The 27,815-nt window shown below is 45.2% G+C and overlaps 3 protein-coding genes across 6 annotated transcripts in view; 2 read left to right on the top strand and 1 right to left on the bottom strand.

Moving 5' to 3' along the window:
- cenph (centromere protein H) overlaps positions 1-12,660 on the top strand; it is a 27,710-nt gene extending 15,050 nt beyond the window's left edge. Inside the window, exons 2-11 of one of the 3 annotated variants that reach the window (XM_056287420.1) lie at positions 7-295; positions 1,299-1,354; positions 1,447-1,492; positions 1,579-1,647; positions 1,840-1,896; positions 2,194-2,257; positions 10,637-10,688; positions 12,083-12,243; positions 12,338-12,454; positions 12,579-12,660. In XM_056287420.1, coding sequence (XP_056143395.1) covers positions 174-295; positions 1,299-1,354; positions 1,447-1,492; positions 1,579-1,647; positions 1,840-1,896; positions 2,194-2,257; positions 10,637-10,688; positions 12,083-12,243; positions 12,338-12,430 — 720 coding nt within the window. In that variant the 5' untranslated portion in view covers positions 7-173 and the 3' untranslated portion in view covers positions 12,431-12,454; positions 12,579-12,660. The other 2 variants (XM_056287344.1, XM_056287489.1) reach the window with 2 other exon arrangements.
- Positions 12,618-19,694, top strand: dimt1l (DIM1 dimethyladenosine transferase 1-like (S. cerevisiae)). The gene is made up of 12 exons (XM_056287226.1): positions 12,618-12,788; positions 13,206-13,279; positions 13,440-13,526; positions 16,001-16,062; positions 16,586-16,679; positions 16,783-16,832; positions 17,522-17,645; positions 17,831-17,923; positions 18,051-18,115; positions 18,215-18,278; positions 18,391-18,497; positions 18,612-19,694. The coding sequence occupies exons 1-12, from the start codon at positions 12,731-12,733 to the stop codon at positions 18,652-18,654; spliced, it is 921 nt and encodes a 306-aa protein (XP_056143201.1). The 5' UTR covers positions 12,618-12,730; the 3' UTR covers positions 18,655-19,694.
- A 439-nt stretch (positions 19,695-20,133) lies between these two features.
- Positions 20,134-27,815, bottom strand: part of kif2a (kinesin family member 2a) — a 54,781-nt gene continuing 47,099 nt past the window's right edge. For both annotated transcript variants that reach the window (XM_056287152.1, XM_056287143.1), the window contains 4 exons: positions 26,671-26,818; positions 23,915-24,016; positions 21,308-21,443; positions 20,134-21,090 (listed from right to left, as the gene is read on the bottom strand). In XM_056287152.1, coding sequence (XP_056143127.1) covers positions 21,005-21,090; positions 21,308-21,443; positions 23,915-24,016; positions 26,671-26,818 — 472 coding nt within the window. In that variant the 3' untranslated portion in view covers positions 20,134-21,004. The remainder of the gene's footprint in view (positions 21,091-21,307; positions 21,444-23,914; positions 24,017-26,670; positions 26,819-27,815) is intronic.

The following is a 27,815-nucleotide window of genomic DNA, read 5'->3' on the forward strand; positions in this document are numbered from 1 at the left end:
TTATAGACGCTGTCCTGTCTGGCTGTTGCTTGGGTGAAACACAGAAGTTCAAAGCTGCTGGCCCTGATTCATACAAACGTGGGGCATCCTGGTTCTGGGCCAGCTGAGCTTCATCTGTAACCGCATCTCATCTGAAGCCGTCTTGCGCCGTTCTGTTCAGTCAGCGATTTGAGATGGAGCTAGCCAGTGACATGGGAGAGCCAGACCACAGGGAGAAGGCTGTGGCACTGAATGACTGTCAGCCTCCTGAAGACTCCAGTAAGGATGAAGACACCTCAACTACAGACATGCTAAGGTTCTCTTGCAAGACCTGTATTAATCCACGTATTAACTAGTATCCATTAGGGCTGTCACGATATCAGATTTTCACTTCACGGTACTTAGCTGGCAGGGGAGATACCACGGTCAAGATTTTCACTTCACGGTTATTACGGCCAAAAGAATTCATGATCACAATATGATCACAATATCTGTAGAAAATGAAAAAAAGCTGTCAGTCAAATTCATCTTGAGCTTTGTTATTGTGCATTTTGTCTCTTGTTTGGCAAACGAATTCCACTCAAAATGTGAGTGTTGGGAGGTGGAGAGAGAGTCTGTTACCATCACCGTACCAAAGCGTACAAAAAGAACAATTACACTTAACCGATAGTGAAAAGGCAACCAGATGAACTGATAAACAAAGGATCCACAAAGCATGACATCTGCCATCAGTACAGTGTCAACTGAAACAAAATGCCTGGTGGGGCGCAGGGGTCAGAGAGTTTGTGTGTGAGACCACAGGCTGACAACTCACCACTCTGGTGTACTGTGATTTAATGTCCACTGACCAGGTCCTGACAGCATCTTTTCCTCTTTCCATTTTTCCTGGTGTGATTTTTGCATGCCAGTAGTAGCCACACACTGTGGTAATAGCTAGCGAGCTAGTGACTGTCAAGGTGTCACGACGTGTGTGTGTGTGTGTGTGGTGGTGGTTGGGGGGGGGGGCGAGAACAGAAAGAAACGGAAATGAGGCACTGGATTATTTACACACTATCATATGTGTATTATTAACATATCAATATTTCATTTTTTAAAAATATCACGGTTATTGTCAATACTGGTATATCGTGACAGCCCAAGTATCAGTATGAGTACAAAGTATCAGTACGAGTATAAAGAGGGTGTATTTCAGAAAGTCTGCCTCCAACATAAGTTTTGTCATGTCCCAGTCAGTAAAAAAAAAAGACATCACTGTCCCAATGCAACTGACTTGAAACTTTCAAAGTGTCACAACTTTTTCTCTTTATTTCACATTCCAGAATTAAGGATCAGATGTCAAACCAGTGCTTTGAGATGGTAGTTAAGCTTTCTGCAGGTACTTGGTCTCCCATATGAATACATTCTTCAACACACAGTTCACAACAAGTACACAAAGCTTGGTTGTTAATGTCAAGTTTCCTACAACAGGAAGTGGCAAAAAGTCCTGCAGCATCTCTGAAGCTGAGAGAGATTTGTGAGTGCCTTAACACAGACTTCGTGTTGTTGGAATATTCATCATCAGTTTGTAATTCAAATAATATGTTTTTGAACATTTTGCAGGCCTGACTATGTCAGTGAGTTAGAAGATGCAAAGACCGTTCATTTTAACAAGATGATAGCGCTGCACAGGTACAACGGTTTCCATGTCTTGCACTAGACCTGCTGTAGTGCTTCTTACCTTAAACATGCACTAAACATGGAGTGATGATTCTCTTTCAGTCCTAGTTAAACATGGAGTGATGATTCTCTTTCAGTCCTAGTTAAACATGGAGTGATGATTCTCTTTCAGTTCTAGTTACTGACTGACTTTTGCCTGTTTAGAATGCAGATGTGGCACGCTATTGCCGAAAAACTGAAGCAGAATGATTCAGAGTCTGAGTAAGTCAAGTCAGCAGGATGAAACAGCTCTCATGTATGTGTACCATGTATGTGTATCATGTTTGTGTACCATGTATTTGTATCGAAGCACTTAGATATGAAGTTTCGATGTAGTCATGTTGTTGTATGGGAGTGGCTGCCCTGAATTATCAGTTTTTTATTGATAATCTGTCAACCTGGTAGAATGCCTCAAATTTCCAAAGCTGTATCACACTTGTAAGCATCATATCTACAGTCACGCTGTTAAGAATCACGTGAATACTTGAATATTAACACTTTCTACTCCCTTTTTTCAAGGAAAATAAAAGTTGTGAGTGATCGTTGTATGGGCCTCTGTTCACTTATAAAAGACCTTCAACAGGTAGGTGACCTCATCTCTCATGTTAACGTGAAGTACTTATCATTCATGGCAGTGGATTTCAAACTTTTTTTCAGGGGATCCATATTTTCCCATTGATTATCAACACGACCCATGTAACAATAACAATAAATCTAATTGTACGTGCAATCAAACCAAGCCTAAGAAAACACCACAGTAAACATCACTTACTTAACGTGGAGAGTGAGCCTGCCTATTCTGCAGGATCTGACTCCAGTCTGGTTCGCAGGATGACAGGGCAACACGCATATCAGGTACAGCGTTCAGTCGCTTCCTCTCCTTTGTCTTCATCTTAGTTAGAACAGAAAATCCAACTTCGCATACGTATGTTGTTGTGAAAGGCAACGGCAACAAAATGCTCGCTTTACTCAGCACTGGAGACTCATGGGAGAGCCCAGTCCAGAATGAGGATACCTTTTCTGTTTCGTGGCGTGTTTTCAGCATGCTGTCACAGGTCAGGTGCAGCAGCTCGGACTCCTCATTAGCAGTCAGATTTAAGTCAATCAGTGATTCCAGGTTTTCAAATTCGGAGGGATTTCTCACCCACCTCTTTTCTTTCAAAACGTTGAACTTCGGGTCCGCGGTGGTGTAGCGGTCTAAGCATCGGCTTTTGTCGATGCAGTTGCCCACTGGGGACCGGGGTTCGCGCCCCGGTCTCGTCAGATCCGACTATGGCCGGACTCGATGAAGCAGCAATCATTGGCAGCGCTGTCTTCGGGAGGGGGGCGGAGTCGGCTTGTGTTCGTCACATGAATGTGTCTCTGTGTGTGTCGGAAAAAGCAGTGGTTTGGCCTGGAGTCGCCTTGTCACGAAAGTGGCGAGGCGACTCCTTCCAGACTGCCGGCTGGAGAGATGCAGTTGGCGAACGCATGCAGTACGAGGGTGGGTGTTTGAACTAGAATAGGGATCGATTGGCCACTAAATTGGGAGGGGAAAAAAAAGAAGGGAAAATCAGAAGTAAATTTATTAAGAAAAAGAAAAAGTTAAAATTCTCCTGCGGAAAGTAGTGAGCGACATGTCCGATCAGTGCAGCCAGATGTGTCTGGATGAGGCGCGTCAGGTCAGCAACCGTTTTCTTGGACACACCACTTTCTTCGATGTGCCTCATCATAGTGGGGAACTTGTAGATACTGGCGCTTTTGAGTTGCACTTGCCACAGTTTCTAGTGACTTCTGGAAAGCTAATATTTGTTCACAGTGTCTGAAAAAAAATCATCATCCCTTCCTTGTAGCTTTAGATTCAGTTTGTTTAGAACAAAAAACATGTCAGCAAGATAAGACAAGGTTAAAAGCCATTTTTCATCACTAAATGAATTAGCTAGAGGCAGTGTTGTAGTCGAGTCACTAAACCTCGAGTCCGAGTCAAGTCTCGAGTCCCCAGTGTCCGAGTCCGAGTCACCAAAGAAAAGTCGAGTCAAGTCCGAGTCGAGTCACTATTACCCTAGTCCGAGTCATCAAGGTTGAGTCTGAGTCGAGTTCCAAGATGGCTCCAGTGATCCACTCGGGCACAGTCAAAGATCTGACATACAAATAAAAAAGGTCTACATTAAACAAAAATGACACAGCTGTCACCATTTCAAAGGGAGTTTATTTACTTTGTGACACGATAGCCAAACAAATGCACACCCACACACTCGCACACATGCATGCGCAAGCATGCGCGCACACACACATTTTTAGAACAGTCTGAATTTCTTTGACATTCTGAACATTGGATGTGCTTCAAAACACATTGATAGCTGTGAATAGCATGATATTAGCAAATGGTGGAAACAGTATACAGAAGTAAGTTCTACAGCATACAATACATTCATAAAAACTAGTCAAAAGACATTGTCTCTCAGGAATAGTTAGGAACAAAAGGCTGGTGGCACTAGTTTTAAGCATACACGTTGCATTTCAAAAACATAAGATCTGACAGCATGGAACTACTCAACCTTGCACGGTGAGGCCTCATCAAAATGCCTCCATGACTAAATACCCTTTCAATGGGTGCACTGGAGGTAGGGATAGAGAATACCTGTGTGGCAATCTGATAGAGGGTAGGGAATTTGGATTTGTTTTGCTGCCAAAATCTGAGGCACGGGACTGAGTCCTTCTCAGTGATCAAGTTGAGGTATGCAGTCAACTGAGCCTGGCCAGACGGCTTCTTCTCGGTGCAGGAGGGAGTCCTCCTATAGTGGGAGAACATTCTCAACTGCTTCTCAGGAGGAGACTCTGAAAATTCACCTTCCCCTGGTCCTGTTGCTTCCGCTGCATCTGCTGTTGATACCGCTTGCTTGTCACCCTCTGCCTTTATATACTCTGAAATGAGAGGGGGCATGGGGGACTCATTACAAATATGTTATTGACTAGGCCTACATGACAAATGACACGCCTATGTGCTTTATTGTAACACCTTCAATGATATAAACATCACAACAATCAAATAGTTAATCACTTAACTAACGTTAATCAAAACATTTCTCACCTTTGATCTCAGTCTTCAGCACATCTTTGATGTCACTGTCCAGCTGCACATCATGTTCTAGCCACTGGAAGCCAAATGCTGGGTCCAACACAGATGCTATGAAGTAGGCATTGGTGAAAGGAAATTTGGTGGGGCCTCTTCCTTCAGCTGGCTCACATCCTGGTATCTTGACTGCACTGAAAACCTCTGCAAACCTTGTTTTCAAGGAGCTCTCCAGAGCTCTCAACCAGAGGCCCACAGTATCTGGCTTTTCCTCTTATTTCCTGCAGGTGACAGCGCAGAGTGAGGACACAGGGCACAATCACACTGACGGTGACAGTAGTCTCACCCTGAGTTAGGTTGGTTGCCTCTAAGAACGGATCAAGAACTTCGATCAGTTCTTTAAGCTGAGCATACTCTCGCGGGGATAAGATAAGGCTTTTGTGCCCCTCTGATTCCAACACACTGGACAGCTTTTGCATGTCTAAATGCACATAAGCCTTCACCTTCTTCAGAGTGGAATTCCATCGTGTGGCATTCGCTGTTGGAATTGTTGCATCACCAAAACATGCTTCAAAGCAGTCTTTAAACGAGGTGCCACTGTGGAGGAGGTTGGCTGCACGGGATAGCTTTGCTAGGGTGCTTGACAGCCCACTGGTGTCTTTCAGACCATCTTTTATGACCAACTGCAGTGAATGTGTGAAGCATGATAGTCTCTGCATCTTACAGTTCTCAGCCAAAGTGTCATTGACTGTCTGTTGATCTTCTGGCATCAGGTCTTGCCATATTTCATCATCCTCCTCAAATGTGCTGGGATCATGAACTTCAGCATCACAAGGATCCTCTAGGGGAAAGCTGGCCTGGAAAGCTTTTCTCATGTTGGATGCATTGTCAGTTATGACAAAGTTGATCTTGTGCCATGCACTCTTTTGCAGGAAAGAAGATATGACTGAAGGCTGAGTTCCTGTTTTTTTTTTTTATCCATTGCCACTGTGTGTGCTGTCACTCCAAGGAATGACTGCATCTTTCGATCACTCCAAATGTCTGTGGTAACAGCAACACTCGATGCTTCTGCCAGCTGGCTCTTTATCTGTTCTTTCTTGACTTCCACCATTCCTGGAATGGTCACAGAGGAAATTGTGGATCTTGCTATGGGCCGGTACTGAGGGTCCAGGACATGCAGGAAGTGCTTGAAGTCCTCGTTGTCAACGATGGAGAGTGGCAAGCAGCACTTAATGATTAGATCTTTTACAAGGGCATCACTTATTGCCTTCTGACGTGGATGTTTGAGGTCGTACATCCTTTGCTGTCCATCATTTAAAAATGATGTGATAGTCTTCTGAGCTGAAGCAGCTGGCATCACATCTGAAGCAGTGGAGGCACGGTATTCTTGGAACCTAGGGGAAGATAGGATACACACTTTAGCTTGCTGATGCCAAACTGTTTCAAGTAATCTTTCTCACAGCAAAAAATGTGTAACGTTATAGCTATAACAATATGCAATAACAATACAAATGTTACACATTATACACATAGTTGTTTGAACCATAACCAGTTAAGTTACATATTTAGTTATCTATATAACTAACATTACCATATTAGTAGATTAACTAATGTAAGCTCGCTGGATAAATGAAAAGTATGAGAAAAGATACATAATTTATGAGACTAACAGGACAGGGATTAATTAGCAAAACCCAGTCATTTAATTATTGATTTAAGTATGTTACATGCTACCTAGCTGAGCTTTAACTCTCTATCCTCCGTGAGTCTGTATGTTTATTCTGTATGGGTCAGGGAGGGTGTGATTTTGTTAGAAGATAGAGCTAGTTCATAGTACTGTTCAAAAGCTACGTCGCGCGTGTCTATTTTTAGAATTTGGCACACCCAATGCTGCATATATGCAAAGAAAAATATCCCCATATTTACAGTAGCCTATGCGGTGTCACCAATCACCATACGGTTCGGTAGTTTTCGGTACATCGGGGGGGAAATGCCACATCCGTCAAATCTCGTACCGTCTCCAGCTCTCAAGAAAACCAGTGGCGGCATCCACATTAGCTTTCTTCAATTAGTCCATTTAGCGAGTAATAGCCTACAATTATTTTTATTTGCATTGTAAAGTTGTGCACATTTTATCAACATTATTTGTGGATGCATATAGGCTAGACTTCTTCCTTCTCCGCACTTGGAGAATATTCATGGCGGAGATCTGCAATGTGCGGATTTGTTATTGCTAGTTAAGATTAATGCTAACACGGTAGTTCAGAGTGGTGTGTTTTTTCCGTTAAGTGTATGCTACTTGGTAATTAGCTAAATGATAAATAAGAAAAATCAGTTTTAATCTCCCTATAACACGAAGACGCTGCGTGTTACTTACCAACTCATCATTAGTGAGATGGATGGCACGCTCGTACCGAAAGCGAACCGTACTGTGACTTTTCTGTGCAATGCTGCATTAGCACTCTAACAGTAACGTTACTTAACTTACCTATACAATCTCACTTGGTTCTAGTGATATGATATACCCGCCACACCACCTAACCCAACATCTTGGACCAGTGGTTGAGTTACTTCAGAGGCTATTGTTACCGTAGCTAGATAGCTAGCTAGCTAACGTTAACTGATCACCAACCATATCATCAACTGACTGCATATCACTTACTTTTCTGGGTGCATCCTTGACAGATGTCTGTTGAAGTTTGAGGTTGTCCCGGTCTTCTCCTCAATAGTTCGTTTACATATCGAACATCTAGCAGTGATCTTGCTGGAATTTGTTGTAAAATCTGTGTAAGCAAAGAGCACAATTCGGGGCGTCTCTTTAGGCATCTTCGCGCTACTGAACACGACGGTATGCACGCCACGTGAATCCGCATGTAGGTGGAACACACGTGCCTGCCCTTACACGAAATTGAATAATGTTACAGTATTAATATAGCTATCAATATATTTTAGTAGGGCCTATTATTTAAAAATAATCTAACAAAAACAGTCTTTATCAATTAAAAAGTCAGAGTCCGGGTCTCCAACTTCCGAGTCCGAATGCAGTAAATTCGCGAGTCCAAGTCCGAGTCATCAGTGCTCAAGTCCAAGTCGAGTCACGAGTCATGAAAATCAGGACTCGAGTACTACAACACTGGCTAGAGGTGGGTGTTCCTGAAGAAGGACAGCGTGTATTTCGTCCCTCAATTCATACACTCGACCAACAACCCTCCCTTTGACAACCATCGCACATCTGTATGGAACAGCAGATGTGAGTGCTTCGCTCCCATTTCCGAACACAGGGCCTCGAAAAGCCGACTATTGAGAGCACTGCCTTTAATGAAGTTCACGACTTTACTAACGTCTTTCAACACCACTTCAAGCTCAGGAGGGATTCCTTTTAATGCCAGTGCCTCACGGTGAAGAAAACAATCTTCTGTCCAGCTGCGTCCATAACCCTTCTGACAACTCCACTGCTTTTGCCAGTCATGTTGGCTGCCCCATCGCTGCTAACACCCAGTCCATTCCGCACTCTGTTACCACGTAGGTGTTTAACTCGTCGAAAATCCGTGCACCTGTCGTGCTGGTTGGTAATGTCAAGCAGCACAACAGATCCTCAACAAATCCACTTTGCCAGACGTACCGAACATAAACCAACAAAGTTGCGCATGATGCAACATCTGTACTTTCGTCCAGCTGTATTGGGATACCACCCGCTGACTTTAATGGAGATATAAGCTGTTCTGTGTGTGTTGTTGATAAGGCTGGGGGTACCTGCCGTCAGGTTAGAGTGAAAAGGTCCGGTAGGTGGTTATGGAAGGTGTGTGTCAGTAAAGGTTGTGTCCATGTGAAGTGATTCAGTCTTCTGTGGCTGGCGGTCTTGGTGTAACAGCAGTGGTGGCCGTCCAGACTAGATGATGTAACTTGCTGCTAGTTTGGGATCTTGGCCTATAGTGGCCGTCCAGACTAGATGATGTAACTTGCTGCTAGTTTGGGATCTTGGCCTATCATGGCCGTCCAGACTAGATGACGTAAATTGCTGCTAGCTTGGGATCTTGGGCTATCATGGTCGTCCTGACTAAATGACGTAACTTGCTGCTAGTTTGGGATCTTGGCCTATCATGGCCGTCCAGACTAGATGACGTAACTTGCTGCTAGTTTGGGATCTTGGCTTATCATGGCCGTCCAGACTAGTTGATTTTAACTTGCTGCTAGTTTGGGATCTTGGGCTATCATGGCCATCCAGACTAGATGATGTAACTTGCTGCAGTTTGGGATCTTGGGCTATCATGTCCGTCCAGACTAGATGATGTAACTTGCTGCTAGTTTAGGATCTTGGGCTATCATGTCCGTCCAGACTAGATGATGTAACTTGCTGCTAGTTTAGGATCTTGGGCTATCATGGCCGTCCAGACTAGATGATGTAACTTGCTGCTAGTTTGGGATCTTGGGCTATCATGTCCGTCCAGACTAGATGATGTAACTTGCTGCTAGTTTAGGATCTTGGGCTATCATGGCCGTCCAGACTAGATGATGTAACTTGCTGCTAGTTTGGGATCTTGGGCTATCATGGCCGTCCAGACTAGTTGATTTAACTTGCTGCTAGTTTGGGATCTTGGGCTATCATGGCTGTCCAGACTAGTTGATTTAACTTGCTGCTAGTTTGGGATCTTGGCCTATCATGGCCGTCCAGACTAGATGACGTAAATTGCTGCTAGCTTGGGATCTTGGGCTATCATGGTCGTCCAGACTAGATGACGTAACTTGCTGCTAGTTTGGGATCTTGGCCTATCATGGCCGTCCAGACTAGATGACGTAACCTGCTGCTAGTTTGGGATCTTGGCCTATCATGGCCGTCCAGACTAGTTGATTTTAACTTGCTGCTAGTTTGGGATCTTGGGCTATCATGGCCATCTAGACTAGATGACGTAACTTGCTGCAGTTTGGGATCTTGGGCTATCATGTCCGTCCAGACTAGATGATGTAACTTGCTGCTAGTTTGGGATCTTGGGCTATCATGTCCGTCCAGACTAGATGATGTAACTTGCTGCTAGTTTGGGATCTTGGCCTATCATGGCCGTCCAGACTAGATGACGTAACTTGCTGCTAGTTTGGGATCTTGGCTTATCATGGCCGTCCAGACTAGTTGATTTTAACTTGCTGCTAGTTTGGGATCTTGGGCTATCATGGCCATCTAGACTAGATGACGTAACTTGCTGCAGTTTGGGATCTTGGGCTATCATGTCCGTCCAGACTAGATGATGTAACTTGCTGCTAGTTTGGGATCTTGGGCTATCATGTCCGTCCAGACTAGATGATGTAACTTGCTGCTAGTTTGGGATCTTGGGCTATCATGGCCGTCCAGACTAGATGATGTAACTTGCTGCTAGTTTGGGATCTTGGGCTATCATGGCCGTCCAGACTAGTTGATTTAACTTGCTGCTAGTTTGGGATCTTGGGCTATCATGGCCGTCCAGACTGGTCTATTTAACTTGCTGCTAGTTTGGGATCTTGGGCTATCATGGCTGTCCAGACTAGTTGATTTAACTTGCTGCTAGTTTGGGATCTTGGGCTATCATGGCCGTCCAGACTAGATGATGTAACTTGCTGCTAGTTTGGGATCAAAGCCTGATTTTAAAACCATTAGAGAGTAAAGGTGTATATAGTTTGGTTTTGACGAGCCATATTCAGAACGTGAACATTGGCTGTCGGCAGCTACTGATGATGTCAGATGAGGGGGGCTGGTTGGGTGTGGTGGCTATGGATGCCTTTGGCAGATAGCAAATGCAAGATTAACTGTTTAGTAACTCACAGTAAAAGGTGTTGATGAAAATATTGTCTACTACTACTACTTTCTATTTACTATTACTTTGTTTACTGAAAATACTGTATCAAACTGAAGTATCATTTCTTTCTGTTTTCCCTCAACAGGAGTCAAGAGAGCTTGAGGATCAAATCACAGAAATACAGAAGAAGAGGCTTGGTATGTCCCTGCCATCCTTAGAGTGATGCTACAGACACTAAATAAATCAGGTGTTTTTTACGACTGATTCAGCCTTGCTTTTATAAACGTTTTAAAAAATTCTCTTCACATACATTTGCTTGTATCAGGCGAGATCCTTGGCCTCTTTTTATCGATTTTGGGAAATGAAGACTTGTGCCAACTCTGTGGCAAGCAGGGCTTGAAATTAACTTTTTTCCTCAGTGTCCCACAACTGTCCCGAATTCTACTTTGTATTGTCCCGGATATAACCAACAGTGTCCCAAATTTTAATTCTTGTCGTCGCCCCCCCCAATTATGCAGAATAAATATAATTTGATCCTTTTTTGTCCCTTAATCATCACACCATGGACTCTGGTCCACCATATAAGTTTAAAATACTTATTCTTTTATTAAACATATGAATATTAGTTCCGGGAGTTTCGGGAGTCGGCAGTATTGGGGCTTGCATCAGGGGGCTGTTTATTCAACCACCTCAGCATTTCTTTCTTCTTCTTTTAACTGTCATTGATGATGGTCTATCGCTCTGGCTCTATGAACGTTGATGATGGTCTATCGCTCTGGCTCTATGAACGTTGATGATGGTCTATCGCTCTGGCTCTATGAACGTTAATGATGGTCTATCGCTCTGGCTCTATGAACGTTGATGATGGTCCATCGCTCTGGCTCTATGAACGTTGATGGTCTGTCGCTCTGGCTCTATGAACGTTGATGATGGTCTATCGCTCTGGCTCCATGAATGTTGATGATGGTCTATCGCTCTGGCTCTATGAACGTTGATGGTCTGTCGCTCTGGCTCTATGAATGTTGATGATGGTCTATCGCTCTGGCTCTATGAATGTTGATGATGGTCTATCGCTCTATGAACGTTGATGATGGTCTATCGCTCTGGCTCTGAATGTTGATGATGGTCTATCGCTCTGGCTCTATGAACGTTGATGATGGTCTATCGCTCTGGCTCTATGAACGTTGCATTGGCGCGAGTCAGGCAGCACCCACTGGCAGATTGGATGACGTAGATGCATTCTATGATTTGCACGAGCAGGTGATTGACTGCCCTATTGTGAGGTGCCGCCAGAACGTAAGCCCTCTGTAGTTTCACCGTTCACACGTTTTTATTAAATTATTCAAACGACAAAGTAACATCTAGATACTCATAATTAATGACTTTGCAAATAACACCTATTTCGAAGTTTACTTTGACATTTTTTTTTCACTGTCCCGGAATTGTCCCAGACAAAATATATTTGTGTCCCGGTAGGATTTTTTATGGTCCCCGGGACATCGGGACATCGTTAATTTCGAGCCCTGGTGGCAAGTCAGTGGAAAGTGTTGCTTCAGGCTTTCACCAGATCTTGTAAATTCACTAATTCTAGAACTGAAGCGGCTCCTGCACCAGAAGATGAAAGAGATGGACGAGTTGCTGCACAAGAAGGATCTCCCCAGTATGGACGTGTACAAATCGGCCCGGGAGAAAGGCCAGGCTAACCTAGAGAAATACAGACGAATGGCTTTTATGACGCAGAACGTCTTAAGGGTAAACGGTGAAGGAACCTTACACAACACTTCAGAAATAGCCTGCATGTCAGAAGAGTGGTGAATTTAGTATTGCCCCATGCTTCTTTCCTCAGGGCATGCTTTTGGCCTGTAAAGTGAATTGGATGGATGACCCCAAAATCCGAGACATTGCTATGACACTGGAGGACCTTCCCACCTGCGACTAGGACACCAGCTCATGTTGAACACATGTACTTCTATACATAAATATATTTATCTTGTTGTGTCCTTTAATGTGTCTACTGTAACTTGTCAATGATGTGATCTTAGTTCATAACCCATGCAAATAAAGAGCTTTTCCTTGGTTTCCGTTAGTGGGCAGTGACTTCCTGTTATGGCTGTTTCACGTGTGCGTACATCCTGTTTACGTCACTGGAGAGGCTGGGAGCACGCGTGTTGCTCTGCAGGGGTAGTTCGGGACACCTTAAGGTTTTGCTGTTTCTGTGTCTGGAGAGAGAAAAGCGAAAATGCCGAAGGTCAAGGCAGAGAAGAGAAGCAGGCAGCACCAGGAAGTGAAGAACCAAGGTACGGCGTGGCAGCTCTCAGCCGCGCTAGCCTGCTGGCTAGCCTAGCCGCGCTAGCCTGCTGGCTAGCCTAGCCGCGCTAGCCTGCTGGCTAGCCTAGCCGCGCTAGCCTGCTGGCTAGCCTAGCCGCGCTAGCCTGCTGGCTAGCCTAGCCGCGCTAGTCTACTGGCTATCCGCGCTAGCTTGCTGGCGTTCCCCTCCGCAGGAGTTTGATTTAAAATGATCTTTTCATGAGCGAGGCTGCGCGCTGTAGTAGCGCCCCACTGTACGACGTGAGGATGAGTGAGTGAGGATGAGTGAGTGAGTGAGTGAATGTGTCCTTGTACTCGTGTCGGGGGGTTAGTAGGGTATGTTTGACAGGCGCTAATCTCTTAGCATGGACCCGGCTCTAAACGACGTCTACCCCTGTCTAACCCAGGTATCATGTTCAACACCGGCATCGGCCAGCACATCCTGAAGAACCCTCTGGTGGTTAACGGAATCATCGAGAAGGTGGGACACGTGTTTTCCAGTAGCTTGTCAGTCGTCTGCAAGCCGTCCTCCTTGTCCGCGTCGACACAAACACTTGATTTGGTCCTTGTTCGCAGATCTGTGGAGCCAGATTTGTCCTCGATCTTGGTTTCAGAATTTAAAACTGTGTTGCTATTTGCAGGCTGCCCTAAGACCGACCGATGTGGTTCTGGAAGTGGGACCTGGAACCGGTAACATGACTGTTAAGCTCCTTGAGAAAGCCAAAAAGGTGAGGTCAGTGCTGTTGTTCGTTTTGAAGGATGGTGTACTACAACCCCAGCCTCCACTCTTAGATAAGGTGGAGATGCTGAGTTAAAGAAGAATTCATATCACGCTACTGCGTCTGCATAATGACCAACGCAGCCTAATATAGTCTCTACAAGGTGTTCTGTCTAACCTGCAGGAGACCGAGGCTACTGTAGTCTCTGCAAGGTGTTAGGTCTAACCTGCATGAGACCGAGGCTACTGTAGTCTCTGCAAGGTGTTCCGTCTAACCTGCAGGAGACCGAGGGTACTGTAGTCTCTGCAAGGTGTTCCATCTAACCTGCAGGAGACCGAGGCTACTGTGGTCTCTGCAAGGTGTTCCATCTAACCTGCAGGAGACCGAGGCTACTGTAGTCTGCAAGGTGTTAGGTCTAACCTGCAGGAGACCGAGGCTACTGTAGTCTCTGCAAGGTGTTAGGTCTAACCTGCAGGAGACCGAGGCTACTGTAGTCTCTGCAAGGTGTTACATCTAACCTGCATGAGACCGAGGCTACTGTAGTCTCTGCAAGGTGTTAGGTCTAACCTGCAGGAGACCGAGGCTACTGTAGTCTCTGCAAGGTGTTAGGTCTAACCTGCATGAGACCGAGGCTACTGTAGTCTCTGCAAGGTGTTCCGTCTAACCTGCAGGAGACCGAGGGTACTGTAGTCTCTGCAAGGTGTTCCATCTAACCTGCAGGAGACCGAGGCTACTGTAGTCTGCAAGGTGTTCGGTCTAACCTGCAGGAGACCGAGGCTACTGTAGTCTGCAAGGTGTTAGGTCTAACCTGCAGGAGACCGAGGCTACTGTAGTCTCTGCAAGGTGTTCCGTCTAACCTGCAGGAGACCGAGGCTACTGTAGTCTCTGCAAGGTGTTAACGTCTAACCTGCAGGAGACCGAGGCTACTGTAGTCTCTGCAAGGTGTTAGGTCTAACCTGCAGGAGACCGAGGCTACTGTAGTCTCTGCAAGGTGTTAACGTCTAACCTGCAGGAGACCGAGGCTACTGTAGTCTCTGCAAGGTGTTAGGTCTAACCTGCAGGAGACCGAGGCTACTGTAGTCTCTGCAAGGTGTTAGGTCTAACCTGCAGGAGACCGAGGCTACTGTAGTCTCTGCAAGGTGTTCCGTCTAACCTGCAGGAGACCGAGGCTACTGTAGTCTCTGCAAGGTGTTCCATCTAACCTGCAGGAGACCGAGGCTACTGTAGTCTCTGCAAGGTGTTAACGTCTAACCTGCAGGAGACCGAGGCTACTGTAGTCTCTGCAAGGTGTTAGGTCTAACCTGCAGGAGACCAAGGCTACTGTAGTCTCAGCAAGGTGTTAACGTCTAACCTGCAGGAGACCGAGGCTACTGTAGTCTCTGCAAGGTGTTCCGTCTAACCTGCAGGAGACCGAGGCTACTGTAGTCTCTGCAAGGTGTTAGGTCTAACCTGCAGGAGACTGAGGCTACTGTAGTCTCTGCAAGGTGCTACGTCTAACCTGCAGGAGACCGAGGCTACTGTAGTCTTTGCAAGGTGTTCTGTGCTATTAATAATTCATTGTAACAGGAAAGTAGAAGGTTCCTGAAAAGTGCATTGCAGTTTTTATTTTTACTCTCATGGGGTGATTGTTTTTCTTTGACACCTCAGAACTGAATTTGGATGTCATTTTATATGTGATCGACCCTTTCTGCGTCGTCTGTTTTACCAGGTGTTGGCTCTACAATTGAAACCCCGAGATTTATTATGGGGACTCGATACAAAAAAAAAGTAATTTTCTTGATCTGGGGAGGTAATATTGGGTTGCTTCACTATGTCACAGGGTAGAGCAGTGGTCCCCAATGACCCGGGTCCGTGGCCCGGTTATAAATGTTGCATCTCAGCTTTCGCTCCAGGGTGAACGGCCACTGGAACCAGACTTCTTGAACACAGTCTTGGCTAGAATTAACCGTTCTTACAGCTGTTCTGCCATACGGGCTAACCCAGATGCAACATGTAATATTGGATAGGCGATTGTTTTCTTACAGCCCATTCAAGTGTCAAACATGGTGTGTGTGTGCGTGCCAGGGAAAGAAATCCTATAGGTAGCCCTGGCTATGCCAATAGGATAAACTTCTCTCTGTTTTATTAGCATCGAATTCTGTTAATTGTACATGAATGCAAGGATGATATTGGCAGTTTTAGTGTCAAACAATGCTTCCCCATGCTGCTCCCTGTGGAATGGCAGACTGGCCGGGCTGTGGAAATATTCTAAATATAAAGCAGGGCCACGGTGTAAGAAACGTTGGGGGTCTCTGGTACAGTGTATTGTTTTTCTCTTGAAGCCATTCTTCCAAAGAGAATACCCTTTTCCATTACAGTTTTATCATTAACTTGAGCCAATAGATTTCCTAGAATGAAGAGTATATTTTTTTTCACTTTGCTGTCAGCTATAGTACCCCAGAAATTGATCTTCAGCTCTCAGTTTCACAGTTTTGTCTTCTTAGGTTGTCGCCTGTGAATTGGACTGCAGGTTGGTGGCAGAACTTCAGAAGAGAGTACAGTGCACGTGAGTATCCATATTTACCAGTCTGTAACGTGATGCTTCAGAAATAGAAGACAATGCAAATTTAAAATATCGGAACGAGTCAGTAGTACTCTGATGGTCAGCAGCATGCTTCTATGGGAACATTTGGGTGGTGAAAGAAAAAACATTATTTCTACATCTGCATTCCCCATAGTTCATGTAGGTAAAGCTCCTCCATCCTCAAGGCTCAGCGTTTTTGGTTTTTACCGGTTTTCAACAAAAAATACCCAGATTTTTTCAAAGGAGCAGATCGGTTTAAACTGATTTTCACCCGGATTTTTTTGTTTCCACGGAGCCAAAAGTTGTTCCTGTTCATGTGAGGTTATGTAACAGTGTCCTCTTGTGGCGAAATTTGGCATGCTGGATGGCTTTAAAAATAAAACTGAAAACGCTGAGCCTAATCCATCCTGCATCTACGCTGTAGGGCCCCTGACTAAATAAGATTGTGTTCTGTTTGCCTTGGGTGAAAATGTGTTGTGATGGTGTTTTTTCCATCTTTTAACAGACCCATGCAGACCAAACTCCAGATTTTAGTTGGAGATGTGCTAAAAACAGCTCTCCCTTTCTTTGACGTTTGTGTAGCAAATTTGCCATATCAGGTAAATGGATGGGAAACCCACACAAACCTGGTTCTATATAGTATGTGAGGACATACCATGCATGCCAAATATATTCTTAACTAAGCCTCAATTTGTTTTGTAGATTTCATCACCCTTTGTCTTCAAGTTGCTGCTACACAGGCCTTTCTTCCGGTAAGAAATCTATTGAAGCTCCTCTCAGCATTTTCTGTTTTGAACAAAGAGGAAATGTTTCATTTCTTCATGAATGTTGACCTCAATTGTTCAGCGGTAGGAATGACAACATGAATTCAACATGGACACGTCATTCTTTAATATCCAAAGGATATTTCACAGATATATACCAAGTCCAGTTGCACTTCATTCAGCTCCTTTGGATAACCATGACCTGGATGAATGAGAACATTCACAGACATGTTGCGGTTATTCTTCAAGCAAGCAAGACAAGCAAATAAATATGGCCACACGAGGGCGCCCATGTACTGATCTGCCTCTGACATACTGCTGATTGCCGCTTGTCTCCGAGTTGTGTATGGTCTGGCTAGACTGAACTGAGTTGCCCTTCTGCAATAGATAAAACGGTCTGAATCGGAAAAAATGGTGGCTGATACCCAGCACATCTCTATGTATCTGCCTATGTATCTGCCTTTTTCAAATGCGTTCAGGAGATATTATTTACAGTGATGGCTGCATAGCAGAAGTTTGGGTGGGATTGGTGTGAGTTCACTTTGCTTCAGTTACAACTCTGCAACCCCTGCCGAAAAGTGCAGGTCACATTATGCTTCAGGAAAGCCAAAATATTACACATGATCCCTTTACTTTGTTCTGTTCACCTGTAACACAGCTTAATTTCCCTCATGAAGGTGTGCAGTGTTGATGTTCCAAAGGGAGTTTGCCATGCGATTGGTTGCCAAGCCTGGAGACAAGTTGTATTGCAGACTTTCCATCAATACACAGCTTCTTGCCCGTGTAGACCATCTCATGAAGGTCAGTGTGTCACGTGTTACTGAACAGTCACACTAGCAGCAAGCCTTGATGACTGCAAATGTAAACGCAAAGGCATGTTCAGTATGTTGACAGCTGTGGCAAACATAATGTCGGTCTCTGTTGTATTGATTGATCCTGTGGTCCCTGCTGTATCACTCAGAATGAAAATCTTCTTCTCCTCTCAGGTGGGGAAGAACAACTTCCGCCCTCCTCCCAAAGTAGAGTCAAGTGTTGTTAGAATAGAACCCAAGAACCCGCCCCCTCCTATCAACTTCCAGGTGAGTTGTTGTTCCTTGAATGGGAAACGGTAATGGTCAGTTACATCATGTGAGAAATACAGGCATTACAATACATTTGACCAGAGAACTTTTATGTGTCTGATTTTTTTTTTTTTTACTCCCAAAGGAGTGGGACGGACTGGTGAGGATCGCCTTTGTGAGGAAAAATAAAACGCTCAATGCAGCTTTTAAGTAAGCACCTTCAGTGGCAGCAGCACCGTCACTCAAACATTGTTTTCAGTGGCGTGTGTGGCGGGGGCAGGAAGACTCACACTGCTTTTGAATCCCCAGGTCCACCGCGGTTGAGCAGCTGTTGGAGAAGAACTATAAAATACACTGCTCCGTACACAATGTGGTGAGGAAATGCCCTGCCTTTGTACCACCCTGTCACGGCACCTGTCTCGATGCAGTTTGAGTATACAGATGGTTAAGGCTACAGTTTGTCACCTCATGTTCTTCCTCAACAGGAAATCCCAGAAGACTTCAGCATCACCAAGAAGATTGAAAGTGTTCTGCAGGAGGTAGACTTCAGTGAGAAGAGAGCCAGGTCCATGGATATTGATGACTTCATAGTGTAAGTGTAAAAGACTGCCACTCATTTATGTAGGATCCCCTTGCTATTCTTCCACATGAGTTACAAGATCCTGGCTGCATACTGTGGTTAATGTGCATGTGGCTTCATCCACAGGCTGCTCCATGCGTTCAACTCTGCAGGGATCCACTTCTCCTAAATGGCTGCAGGAACTTGGTCCAATGCCATATCATCATATTGCCCATTAGTCGAAGTCACATCCCCCCATGAGGGGGAAGTGAGGGACAGATACTGACTGTTGGCTTGGAGGGAGGAATGTAACGCGTTACTCTGACCAAACGTTGTGCCTTGTGGGGAGACTCAAATGAAAACTTTAATGAAACGGACCAAGTCAGTTATGACAAGTGTAAGGCACTCAGTACACAAAGTTCAATCTTAAGTGTAGGTTAAAGGTAGCTTTGCATACTTACCCATCCATGGCAAGTACACAAATGTTTTTTTTTCCCACGTTTGGCTAAAGTCTTGGCTTTGGATTTGACAGAAACGATGTAAGATGGCAGCCGAGTGGTTGTGAGTAGCACTGATAAAAGTCCAAAAACTATTTGGTTGAGATCTGTAATCATTCTGAACATCACATCACTTTTCTTTGTAAAATGTCACAGTGCTGTTACACTTGATCAATCACCATGGGCTAATTAGTTGTCTGCATTTGACCCATTTAACTACTTAGAAGCAGTGGGCAGCCACCGTGTGGTGCCCAACTCGAAGTTCTGAGGTCTGTGCCTTGATCAAGGGCAGTGGACAGCATGTTTTGGTTTTTCGGTATACTTTATTGATCCCGTGGGGGAATTCTTCTCTGCATGCACCCCATGCTAGCTGTGTAGCGAGCAGCAGTGGGCAGCCGCCGTGCAGCGCCCGGGGACCACCTCCAGTTGGTCTTGCCCTGCTTCGGTCAGGGGCACAGACAGGAGTATTAACCCTGACATGCGTGTCTTTCTGAACGTGGGAAAACCGGAGCACCTGGAGGAAACCCACTACAGACACGGGGACAACATGCAAACTCCGCAGAGGACGACCCAGGATGACCCCCAAGGTTGGACAACCCCGGGGTTCGAACCCAGGGCCTTCTTGCTGTGAGGCAACAGCACTAACCACTGGGCCAATGTGCAGTAATCAGAATGTTCTGTTGTTATTAGACGTGTTGATGGGCAACAACAATAACACAATCAATAATACAGTTCTTTGCCCTGGTGTGATTTATTTTCTTGGACACGGAAACTTGAATGCAGGTTCTCATTTCACGCAGACTGAGCTTCTTCTCCCTACGAGCTAGCTCTTAGCGTTAGTTGTACCTGGGTGCAGCGGCCAACGACCTGTGTTTAATCCCACCCACCGTTTGATTTGCTTGGTTTAACTGTCGATTTGGCCGGGGTTGAACAGGGTTAAGGATGGGAGGGAGTAAACCTTCGATGTTGAACCCCGCCCCATTCTGCAGGCTGCAGCCAAGTACTCCTGATGTTCCGGTGTCTCCCTCTTCCCCCTCACAACCTTTGCGGTCTCTCTGGACCCTAAAATGAAAGGACGTCATTGTGTAGATTTAAGATGGGATAAATTGTGTACTACAAGCGGACAGCAAAACCACTAACGCACACCTGGACTTGACACAGAAAGGCTCCAGTCAAACATGTGAGTATTTATTCTTCATCCAGCATTACATCTGGTGCAAACACTGAGCAACAGACTCGACATACGGTCAGTGGTATTCACTTTATATCTGGTAATAGTGTTTTTTCTAGTTTCGTTTTTATAACAAAGTGTTAAATGGGGTGGAAACTTGTTTTTTACATTACCTTTTCTTTATTATGAGACGGTAGCCACACGAACTGACATGGCACAAAACAAACTACTATTAAAAAGTTGAGCTGGACGATGAAGTGGAGTACAGGAGGAGCAGCAGGACTAAACTCGGGGCTCTTCCCCGCAGTCTGAAACTCAGAAGGTTTGGCGAGGAGAAGACAGAACCTAATGAGACACAGCGGTACACAGTGCTGAATGAGGGGGGACCCAAGAGCGTGACGATGGGGGACGCTGGCGTTACGCCATCACTGAGTGCACATGCAGACATGTCAGCCACAGCTACCAGAAACCAAACACTGGTGTCACATCGTAAACCGTAAAGCATGTTCCAGATGAGCCCTCCGGAACAAGGTCAACAGCCATTCCTTTAACGAAAGTACAAATAAGTAGAAAATAAATAAAATAAAATAAAGGGCAGGGGCATGAAACTAACCATCATCCACAAAATAAAAACTACCAAAAAAAAAAAAAAGAAAGAAGAAGGGGAAATAAAGATCATTTCCCTCCCTAACTTCTTACAAGACCAGAGTAAACTAACAGCCACGTTAAGTTTGGAGGAGTATTTCATGTAATCTGCTGCCAGCCTGCTTGTTATCAGACACATCCTTTATCTTCTAGTCACAGCCGGAGCTGCTCCACACGTCTCTAGTGGTCTCTGGACTGCCACGTTAAGCCTCCTGGGCCACCAGCACCTACAGAGCACGCGGCCGCTTGGGATTGATTTGCTTACTGGCTTGTTCCTCCTCCTGGAGCGCAGCGCGGAACGACTTCACTTTGTCTGTGGACAGGAAGCAGAAGGAGAACATGCGATTCAAGTGACCAGTTGTTTGCTGATGCCGTGTAGCGGCGTGACCGGTACGCTGGTCTGGCGTACTGACTAAACAAAGACTTGTAACTACTGACTGGTTTTTGTCTGGGCAAAGTGAGGAAGTGACTAGTGAACTGTCAGAAAGGCACACCACCACCACAACATTTACATCTGGATCCCCTCACACCTCGCAGCTCAGTGAGGATATCTATCTTCTGGTCCAGGATCTGCTCCAGCTGGGTGGCATAGGAGTCCACATCATAATCCACCTCCTCCGTCATCTCCAACAGCACCTTCTCATCCTCCAGCCACCGGATAGACTCCTGCTCAGAGGAAACACATGAGCACATGTAGCACACAGTTTTACTTGGCAAGACCGTGTGGAAGAACTGTGAGGCCCAGTACCAGAGTATCCACCCTCACAGTAAAGCACCCGTCCAGTACCAGAGTATCCACCCTCACAGTAAAGCACCCGTCCAGTACCAGAGTATCCACCCTCACAGTAAAGCACCCGTCCAGTACCAGAGTATCCACCCTCACAGTAAAGCACCCGTCCAGTATGGGGTAGGTAGTTATGATGCGCAGCAACCAATGGAGGAGTAGAAAACATGACAACCAATGGGGTAAGGGACTGGGGCTTGTTTTGAAAAGCATTTAGGGACCAGGGCACTGTTGAAATAGCCTACATTTAAAATATAAGAAGGTACTTTATGTGAATCATATAGTGGGGTGGTGTTGGGGCACAGTTGGAAGGACGGGCAGTTAAAATATAAAAATACAACATGTAATAAATGTCATATGTTTATCATCTAAGGGGGGGGAGGGATAATAAAGACGTTTTACTTGTAGTTACAAAGCAGATATTTTTTTTCAATGTCTACAACTGGTGGCCAATTCATTTCTATTATTCAAGGTGGACATATCAGGTCTGCAAATAAGAAAATACTTTTCTGCCAAGCACAGGTCACATCTTTTACCCCTAACTGAATACGCACTACTCTATGTAAGGGTTTTTCATGAGACAGAGTAACCGATATTCTTGTCTACCAATGACCAATTGTGGCGGCTTAAAGCCGCTGCATGTCTTGCATGAGCATGTCTGAAGCTACTCATATGGGCGTAAAAGGCCTTCTGTTAGTCCAACGTAAGCGTCCACATTGCAGTTGTCTTCTCTTGTCACTGATGCCTGGTAGATGACTCCCTCTGTCTGGCATTTTCCTTCAAGAGGACACGATGCCTTAACACAGCAGTTGCAGTTGGAGGTGTTTGGTTGTGGTGAGGGGGTGTGTGTCTTGGTCATGATGCTTGTGTTGTGGGATGAATAACCTGCTGAACATCTGGCATGCAGCTGTAGCTCATTTTGACTGTGTTCCTGTTGAATAGTGTCTCAGTTGATGGTCTGGGGGAAAGCACTCATCCAAAGCTTGAAAAATAGTTTTCCAATATCAGAGGCCACACGGTGTCGCTGTAGGAGGATTATACCAGGTGACGTTCCACCTTCGGCTGCGTTTTTTTCTTTCTTGCTGGCTGTCGCTAATTGGTGGTGGATTGTACTTAAGTCTGAAATCATATCCACATGTTTGTAAGGCTTCCTGGTATGGGGGGCTGCTTCGTTAAAGATGGCTTCGCTGGATGATAAACATGAGAGTCTCTTGTTTATGCTCACTGGGGTATTTTTCCAGATGGAGGTTGGATGACTGCTTTCTCTGTGGATGTATTGCAGTATATTGTTGGGCTTCATGTCTGGTCCGTATGTACCATTTCTAAGGTCTAATGAGATGTCCAGGAAGTCAGTTTGGATTAAGAGAGGGACCTTTTAAAATGAGGTTTAACGCCCATATGAGTAGCTTCAGACATGAACATGCAAGACATGCAACCGCCTTAAGCCGCCACAATTGGTCATTGGTAGACAAGAATATCGGTTATTCTGTCTCATGAAAAACCCTTACATAGAGTAGTGCATATTCAGTTAGAGGTAAAAGATGTGACCTGTGCTTGGCAGAAGAGTATTTTATTATCTGCAGACCTGATATGTCCACCTTGAATAGTAGAAACAAATTGGCCACCAACTGTAGACACCGAAAAACATATCTGCTTTGTAACTACTAGTAAAATGTCTTTATTATCCCTCCCCCCCAATTAGATGATACACATATGACATTTATTAGAAGTTGTATTTTTATATTTTAACTGTGGCCCAACACCACCCCACTATATGATTCACACAAATTACATTGTTATATTTTAAATGTAGGCTATTTCAACAGTGCCCTGGTCCCTAAATGCTTTTTCAAAACAAGCCCCAGTCCCTTGCCCCATTCGTTGTCATGTTTTCTACCCCTTCATTGGTTGCAGGGCATCGTAACTACCTACCCCATTGGTTGTTATAGTTTAAATGTTCTCTCATCTGATTGGTTGCTGTCCACCGAAATGAGGGGCGTGACGCTGGGCAACGCAAACTGTTTTCTTTGTTGAACCACATTAGCAGCTGATGAGTGCGCGACACACGAAACAGGCCTGTACTGCTATATATTAAAACTTTTTTTCTCCTGTATCTGTGTTGATATATATATATATGTGTGTGTGTGTGTGTGCAAAGTCTTGTGTTAAAAGTAACATGGTGGTGTCCTTATTACAGCCATTTTGTCTGGTGCATGTCAATGGCTGGAGAGATATACTAAATATACTAAACAAACATTCTTCTAGCTGTGTCTCAAGTTATACACAAGAGAAAGTAGTTTAGATGGAAAACAAAAAGTGTGTGCACATATGTATTTTGTTGTCCTGTTCTGACCTGAAAAACAGCGCGGTGATCCTCCAGAACCTGCTCCTCCATCTCCACCATTTGAGACACAGCCTCATGGAAGGTGAAGAGCTGGGGGGACACTTCCTCTTCCTGGAGAGAAAGACATTCAAAACTTGCACTTTATCAAAACCGCTTAGCCTGCGCTCAGGGTCGAGGGGATGCGGGAGCCTATCCCAGCAGTCCTAGGATGGCAGGCGGGGAGACACCCTGGTCCGCCAGGCCATCACAGGGCCATTATTATTATCATACTAAGAGGTAAAACAGGAGCTCAACCACTGTGACTCCTGCCCCGTCTCGGCAGGGTCCTGTCGTCTGGGTGTTTGCCCTCTAGGCAGGGTCAAGTCTATGCAATTCTATAAAAAGGGTCCAGTCTGTACTCTGGTACCTCTTTCCTCCTAGCAGAGAGGTGGAAACTGGCAGAAAAACAAGACTGAGACAAATAAGTCTACCACCAGTCTAAAAACAACCCATCAATAAGAAAGAAAGGGGGAAAAAAAGGCAAATAGATTTTGAATTCATGAAAATTCATGGGGGTTCATGGGATAATGACACGATAGCCTGGTGCCAACACCATAAGGCCATTTGTCAGTCTAATCCCAGTATCTCTAATACTACTACTACTACTTTCGGCTGCTCCCGTTAGGGGGCGCCACAGCGGATCATCCGTTTCCATCTCTTCCTGTCTTCTGCATCTTCCTCTGTCCCACCAGCCACCTGCATGTCCTCCCTCACCACATCCATAAACCTCCTCTTTGGCCTTCCTCTTCTCCTCTTCCCTGGCAGCTCCATATTCAGCATCCTTCTCCCAATATACCCAGCATCTCTCCTCCACACATGTCCAAACCATCTCCATCTTGTCTCTCTTGCTTTGTCTCCAAACCGTCCAACCTGAGCTGTCCCTCTAATATACTCCTTCCTAATCCTGTCCTTCTTCATCACTCCCAATTAAAATCTTATCATCTTCAACTCTGCCACCTCCAGCTCCACCTCCTGTCTTTTCATCAGTACCACTGTCTCCAAACCATATAACATAGCTGGTCTCACTACCATCTTGTAAACCTTCCCTTTAACTCTTGCTGGTACCCTTCTGTCACACATCACTCCTGACACTCTTCTCCACCCACTCCACCCTGCCTGCACTCTCTTCTACACCTCTCTACTGCACTCCCCGTTACTTTGGACAGTTGACCCCAAGTATTTAAACTCAAATGCCTTCGTCACCTCCACTCCTTGCATCCTCACCATTCCACTGTCCTCCCTCTCATTCACGTATAGATATTCCATCTTGCTCCAGACTTTCATTCCTCTTCTCTCCAGTGCATACCTCCACCTCTCCAGGCTCTCCTCCACCTGCACCCTACTCTTGGTACAGATCACAATGCCATTCGCAAACATCGTCCACGGAGACTCCTGCCTGATCTCCTCCGTCAACCTGTCCATCACCATTGCAAACAAGGGCTCAGAGCCGATCCTTGATGTAATCCCACCTCCACCTTGAACCCATTTGTCATTCCAACCGCACACCTCACCACTGTCACACTGCCCTCATACATATCCTGCACCACTCCTACATACTTCTCTGCAACTCCCGACTTCCTCATACAATACCACACCTCCTCTCTCGGCACTCTGTCGTATGCTTTCTCTAAATCTACAAAGACACAATGTAACTCCTTCTGGCCTTCTCTATACTTCTCCAACATTCTCAAAGCAAACATCACATCTGTGGTGCTCTTTCATGGCATGACACCATACTGCTGCTGCTGATCATCACCTCTCCTCCTCTTAACCTAGCTTCCAATACTCTTTCCCAGATCTTCATGCTGTGGCTGATCAACTTTATACCTCTGTAGTTGCTCCAGTTCTTGAAAATCGGTACCAGTATGCTTCTTCTCCACTCCTCAGGCATCCTCTCACTTTCCAAGATTGTGTTAAACAATCTAGTTAAAACTACACTCTTCATCCTCTTCATAGCTGCCCTCAGTTCCTCCTTGCTAATCCACTGAACTTCCTGATTCACTATCCCTACATCATCCAACCTTCTCTCTCTCTTATTTTCTTCATTCAGTAGCCCCTCAAAGTATTCCTTCCACCTTCTCGGCACACTCTCCTCACATTTCCATCTCTATCCTTGATCACCTTAACCTGCTGCACATCCTTCCCAGCTCGGTCCCTCTGTCTAGCCAATCGGTACAAGTCCTTTTCTCCTTCCTTAGTGTCTAACCTGTCATACAACTCACCATACGCCTTTGCCACCTCTTGTCTCCTTGTACTCCTGTCTACTTTCTTCATCTCTCTATCTCACTTCTTTGCCAACCTCTTCCCCTGTATACTTTCCTGTACTTCCTCATTCCACCACCAAGTCTCCTTGTCTTCCTTCCTGTCCAGATGGCACACCAAGTACCTATAAGTCACTCCCAAGTATCTCTAATACAGTATACGTTTATAAACAAAACTGCCATACATAGCACTCCTGCCTTAAACTCGATCATAGAGACTTACTAAAGTAAGAATTAACACACCCACAGTGGGCAAAACTGCTCTGCCAACACAAGCCCACTCTTGGTGTAAGAAACCAACCCGCCCAGATAGATAGGTACACAATTTCAAGTTGTCAACAAAGTCATTAGATGCAATTAATTGCCCCTCCTCTCAAAAAGACTCACGCAAGGGTGAAGGAGGAGAATGAGGGGAGGAATGTGAGGTACGTACTTATAAAAAGAGGGCTGAAACCAGATACTTACATTCTGCTCACAGAGCAGTTTGAGATCATCCCTCTGTGGTGAGCTGCTCAGCCACTCCTCGTCCAGAAGGTCCAGCTGATTGACTGCATGGATGTTGGGTCGGCCACCCTCCATCACCTGGTTGGGATCCACTGTTAGCTCCTTCACCCTGCAGACACAAGGGACAGTGGACTGGTCAGAATGGACCTATTCAAAAATAGAAGCTGCTCTCAACATGACAGCTAACAGGTCTGGGGTATGGAGTTAAGAGGGGGCTATGAGCTTCAAATAGCCAAGTCATATGTGATCAGAGCATCAATGGCACCATGCATGGGGGCAGACAACCTAACGTGGTGGGAACTTGCTCCAAGTCTAAACATGACTAATTCTTTTGTTCCGTAAGAGTGGTATTCTGCTTCCTTTTGCAGTGGAATTGAGTGGCGTGTGTACTTATGTAACATCATCCTCTTGAAAGTCAGGCAAACTGCACATTGGGACTTCTGCAGACAGTATTTAAGGCTGGATAGAGCTTATGTTTAATGAGGCCTGACTTAGGTGATAAGGCATTACTGACCTGTGTCTAACCCACTGGTAGGGCGCTAATTAATCAGGACTGGTTGAGAGGGATTATCTGCTGGGAGCTGGCTCAAACAAAAGCTCATCCTGCTCGCTGTTACTTAATAGCTACACGGACGAATTAGCAGCACCACTGCACCAAATATCAGCAGTACACAAACACCTGGTTTTCCTTCCAACATCTATTAATATAACGACACCATGAAGTCAGAACTGCTCCCATCACCCAATAGCTTGTCTGGATCCAGTCCTCACTCACGGCATAAGTCAAAAATACACTGGCGCATGCAAATACACACCACCACATGCACAAACATCAAGATGTTACTGTTTGTGAGGAGATGGAAAGGAAAAGAACGATGCAGTAGCTCTGGAAAAGATTACAGTGGAAACACTAATGAAAGGAGGAAGGGGAGAATGAAGAGTCACCCAAATGAAAGAAGGAGAGAAAAGAAATAAAGGCAGGAATGCATGTATTAAAAGAAAAAATCCACTGCCAGCAGCTGGTGAAAAGAATGGACACCGCTAAATGTGCTCTGGTAAGGCCTGACTGTAGTTAGGGCCAGTGAAATAAGTGGCATGCGGTATGT

Source organism: Lampris incognitus, chromosome 1, assembly GCF_029633865.1.
Source record: "Lampris incognitus isolate fLamInc1 chromosome 1, fLamInc1.hap2, whole genome shotgun sequence".
NCBI classification, from domain to species: domain Eukaryota; kingdom Metazoa; phylum Chordata; class Actinopteri; order Lampriformes; family Lampridae; genus Lampris; species Lampris incognitus.

What these genes read in the sequence shown, in the direction of transcription:
- dimt1l (XM_056287226.1), top strand. Translation starts at nt 12,731, where the DNA reads ATGCCGAAGGTCAAGGCAGAGAAGAGAAGCAGGCAGCACCAGGAAGTG. An exon ending in TTAACGGAATCATCGAGAAG is followed by an intron (nt 13,280 to 13,439) that starts GTGGGACACGTG and finishes TGCTATTTGCAG; the next exon opens with GCTGCCCTAAGACCGACCGA. An exon ending in CAGAAGAGAGTACAGTGCAC is followed by an intron (nt 16,063 to 16,585) that starts GTGAGTATCCAT and finishes ATCTTTTAACAG; the next exon opens with ACCCATGCAGACCAAACTCC.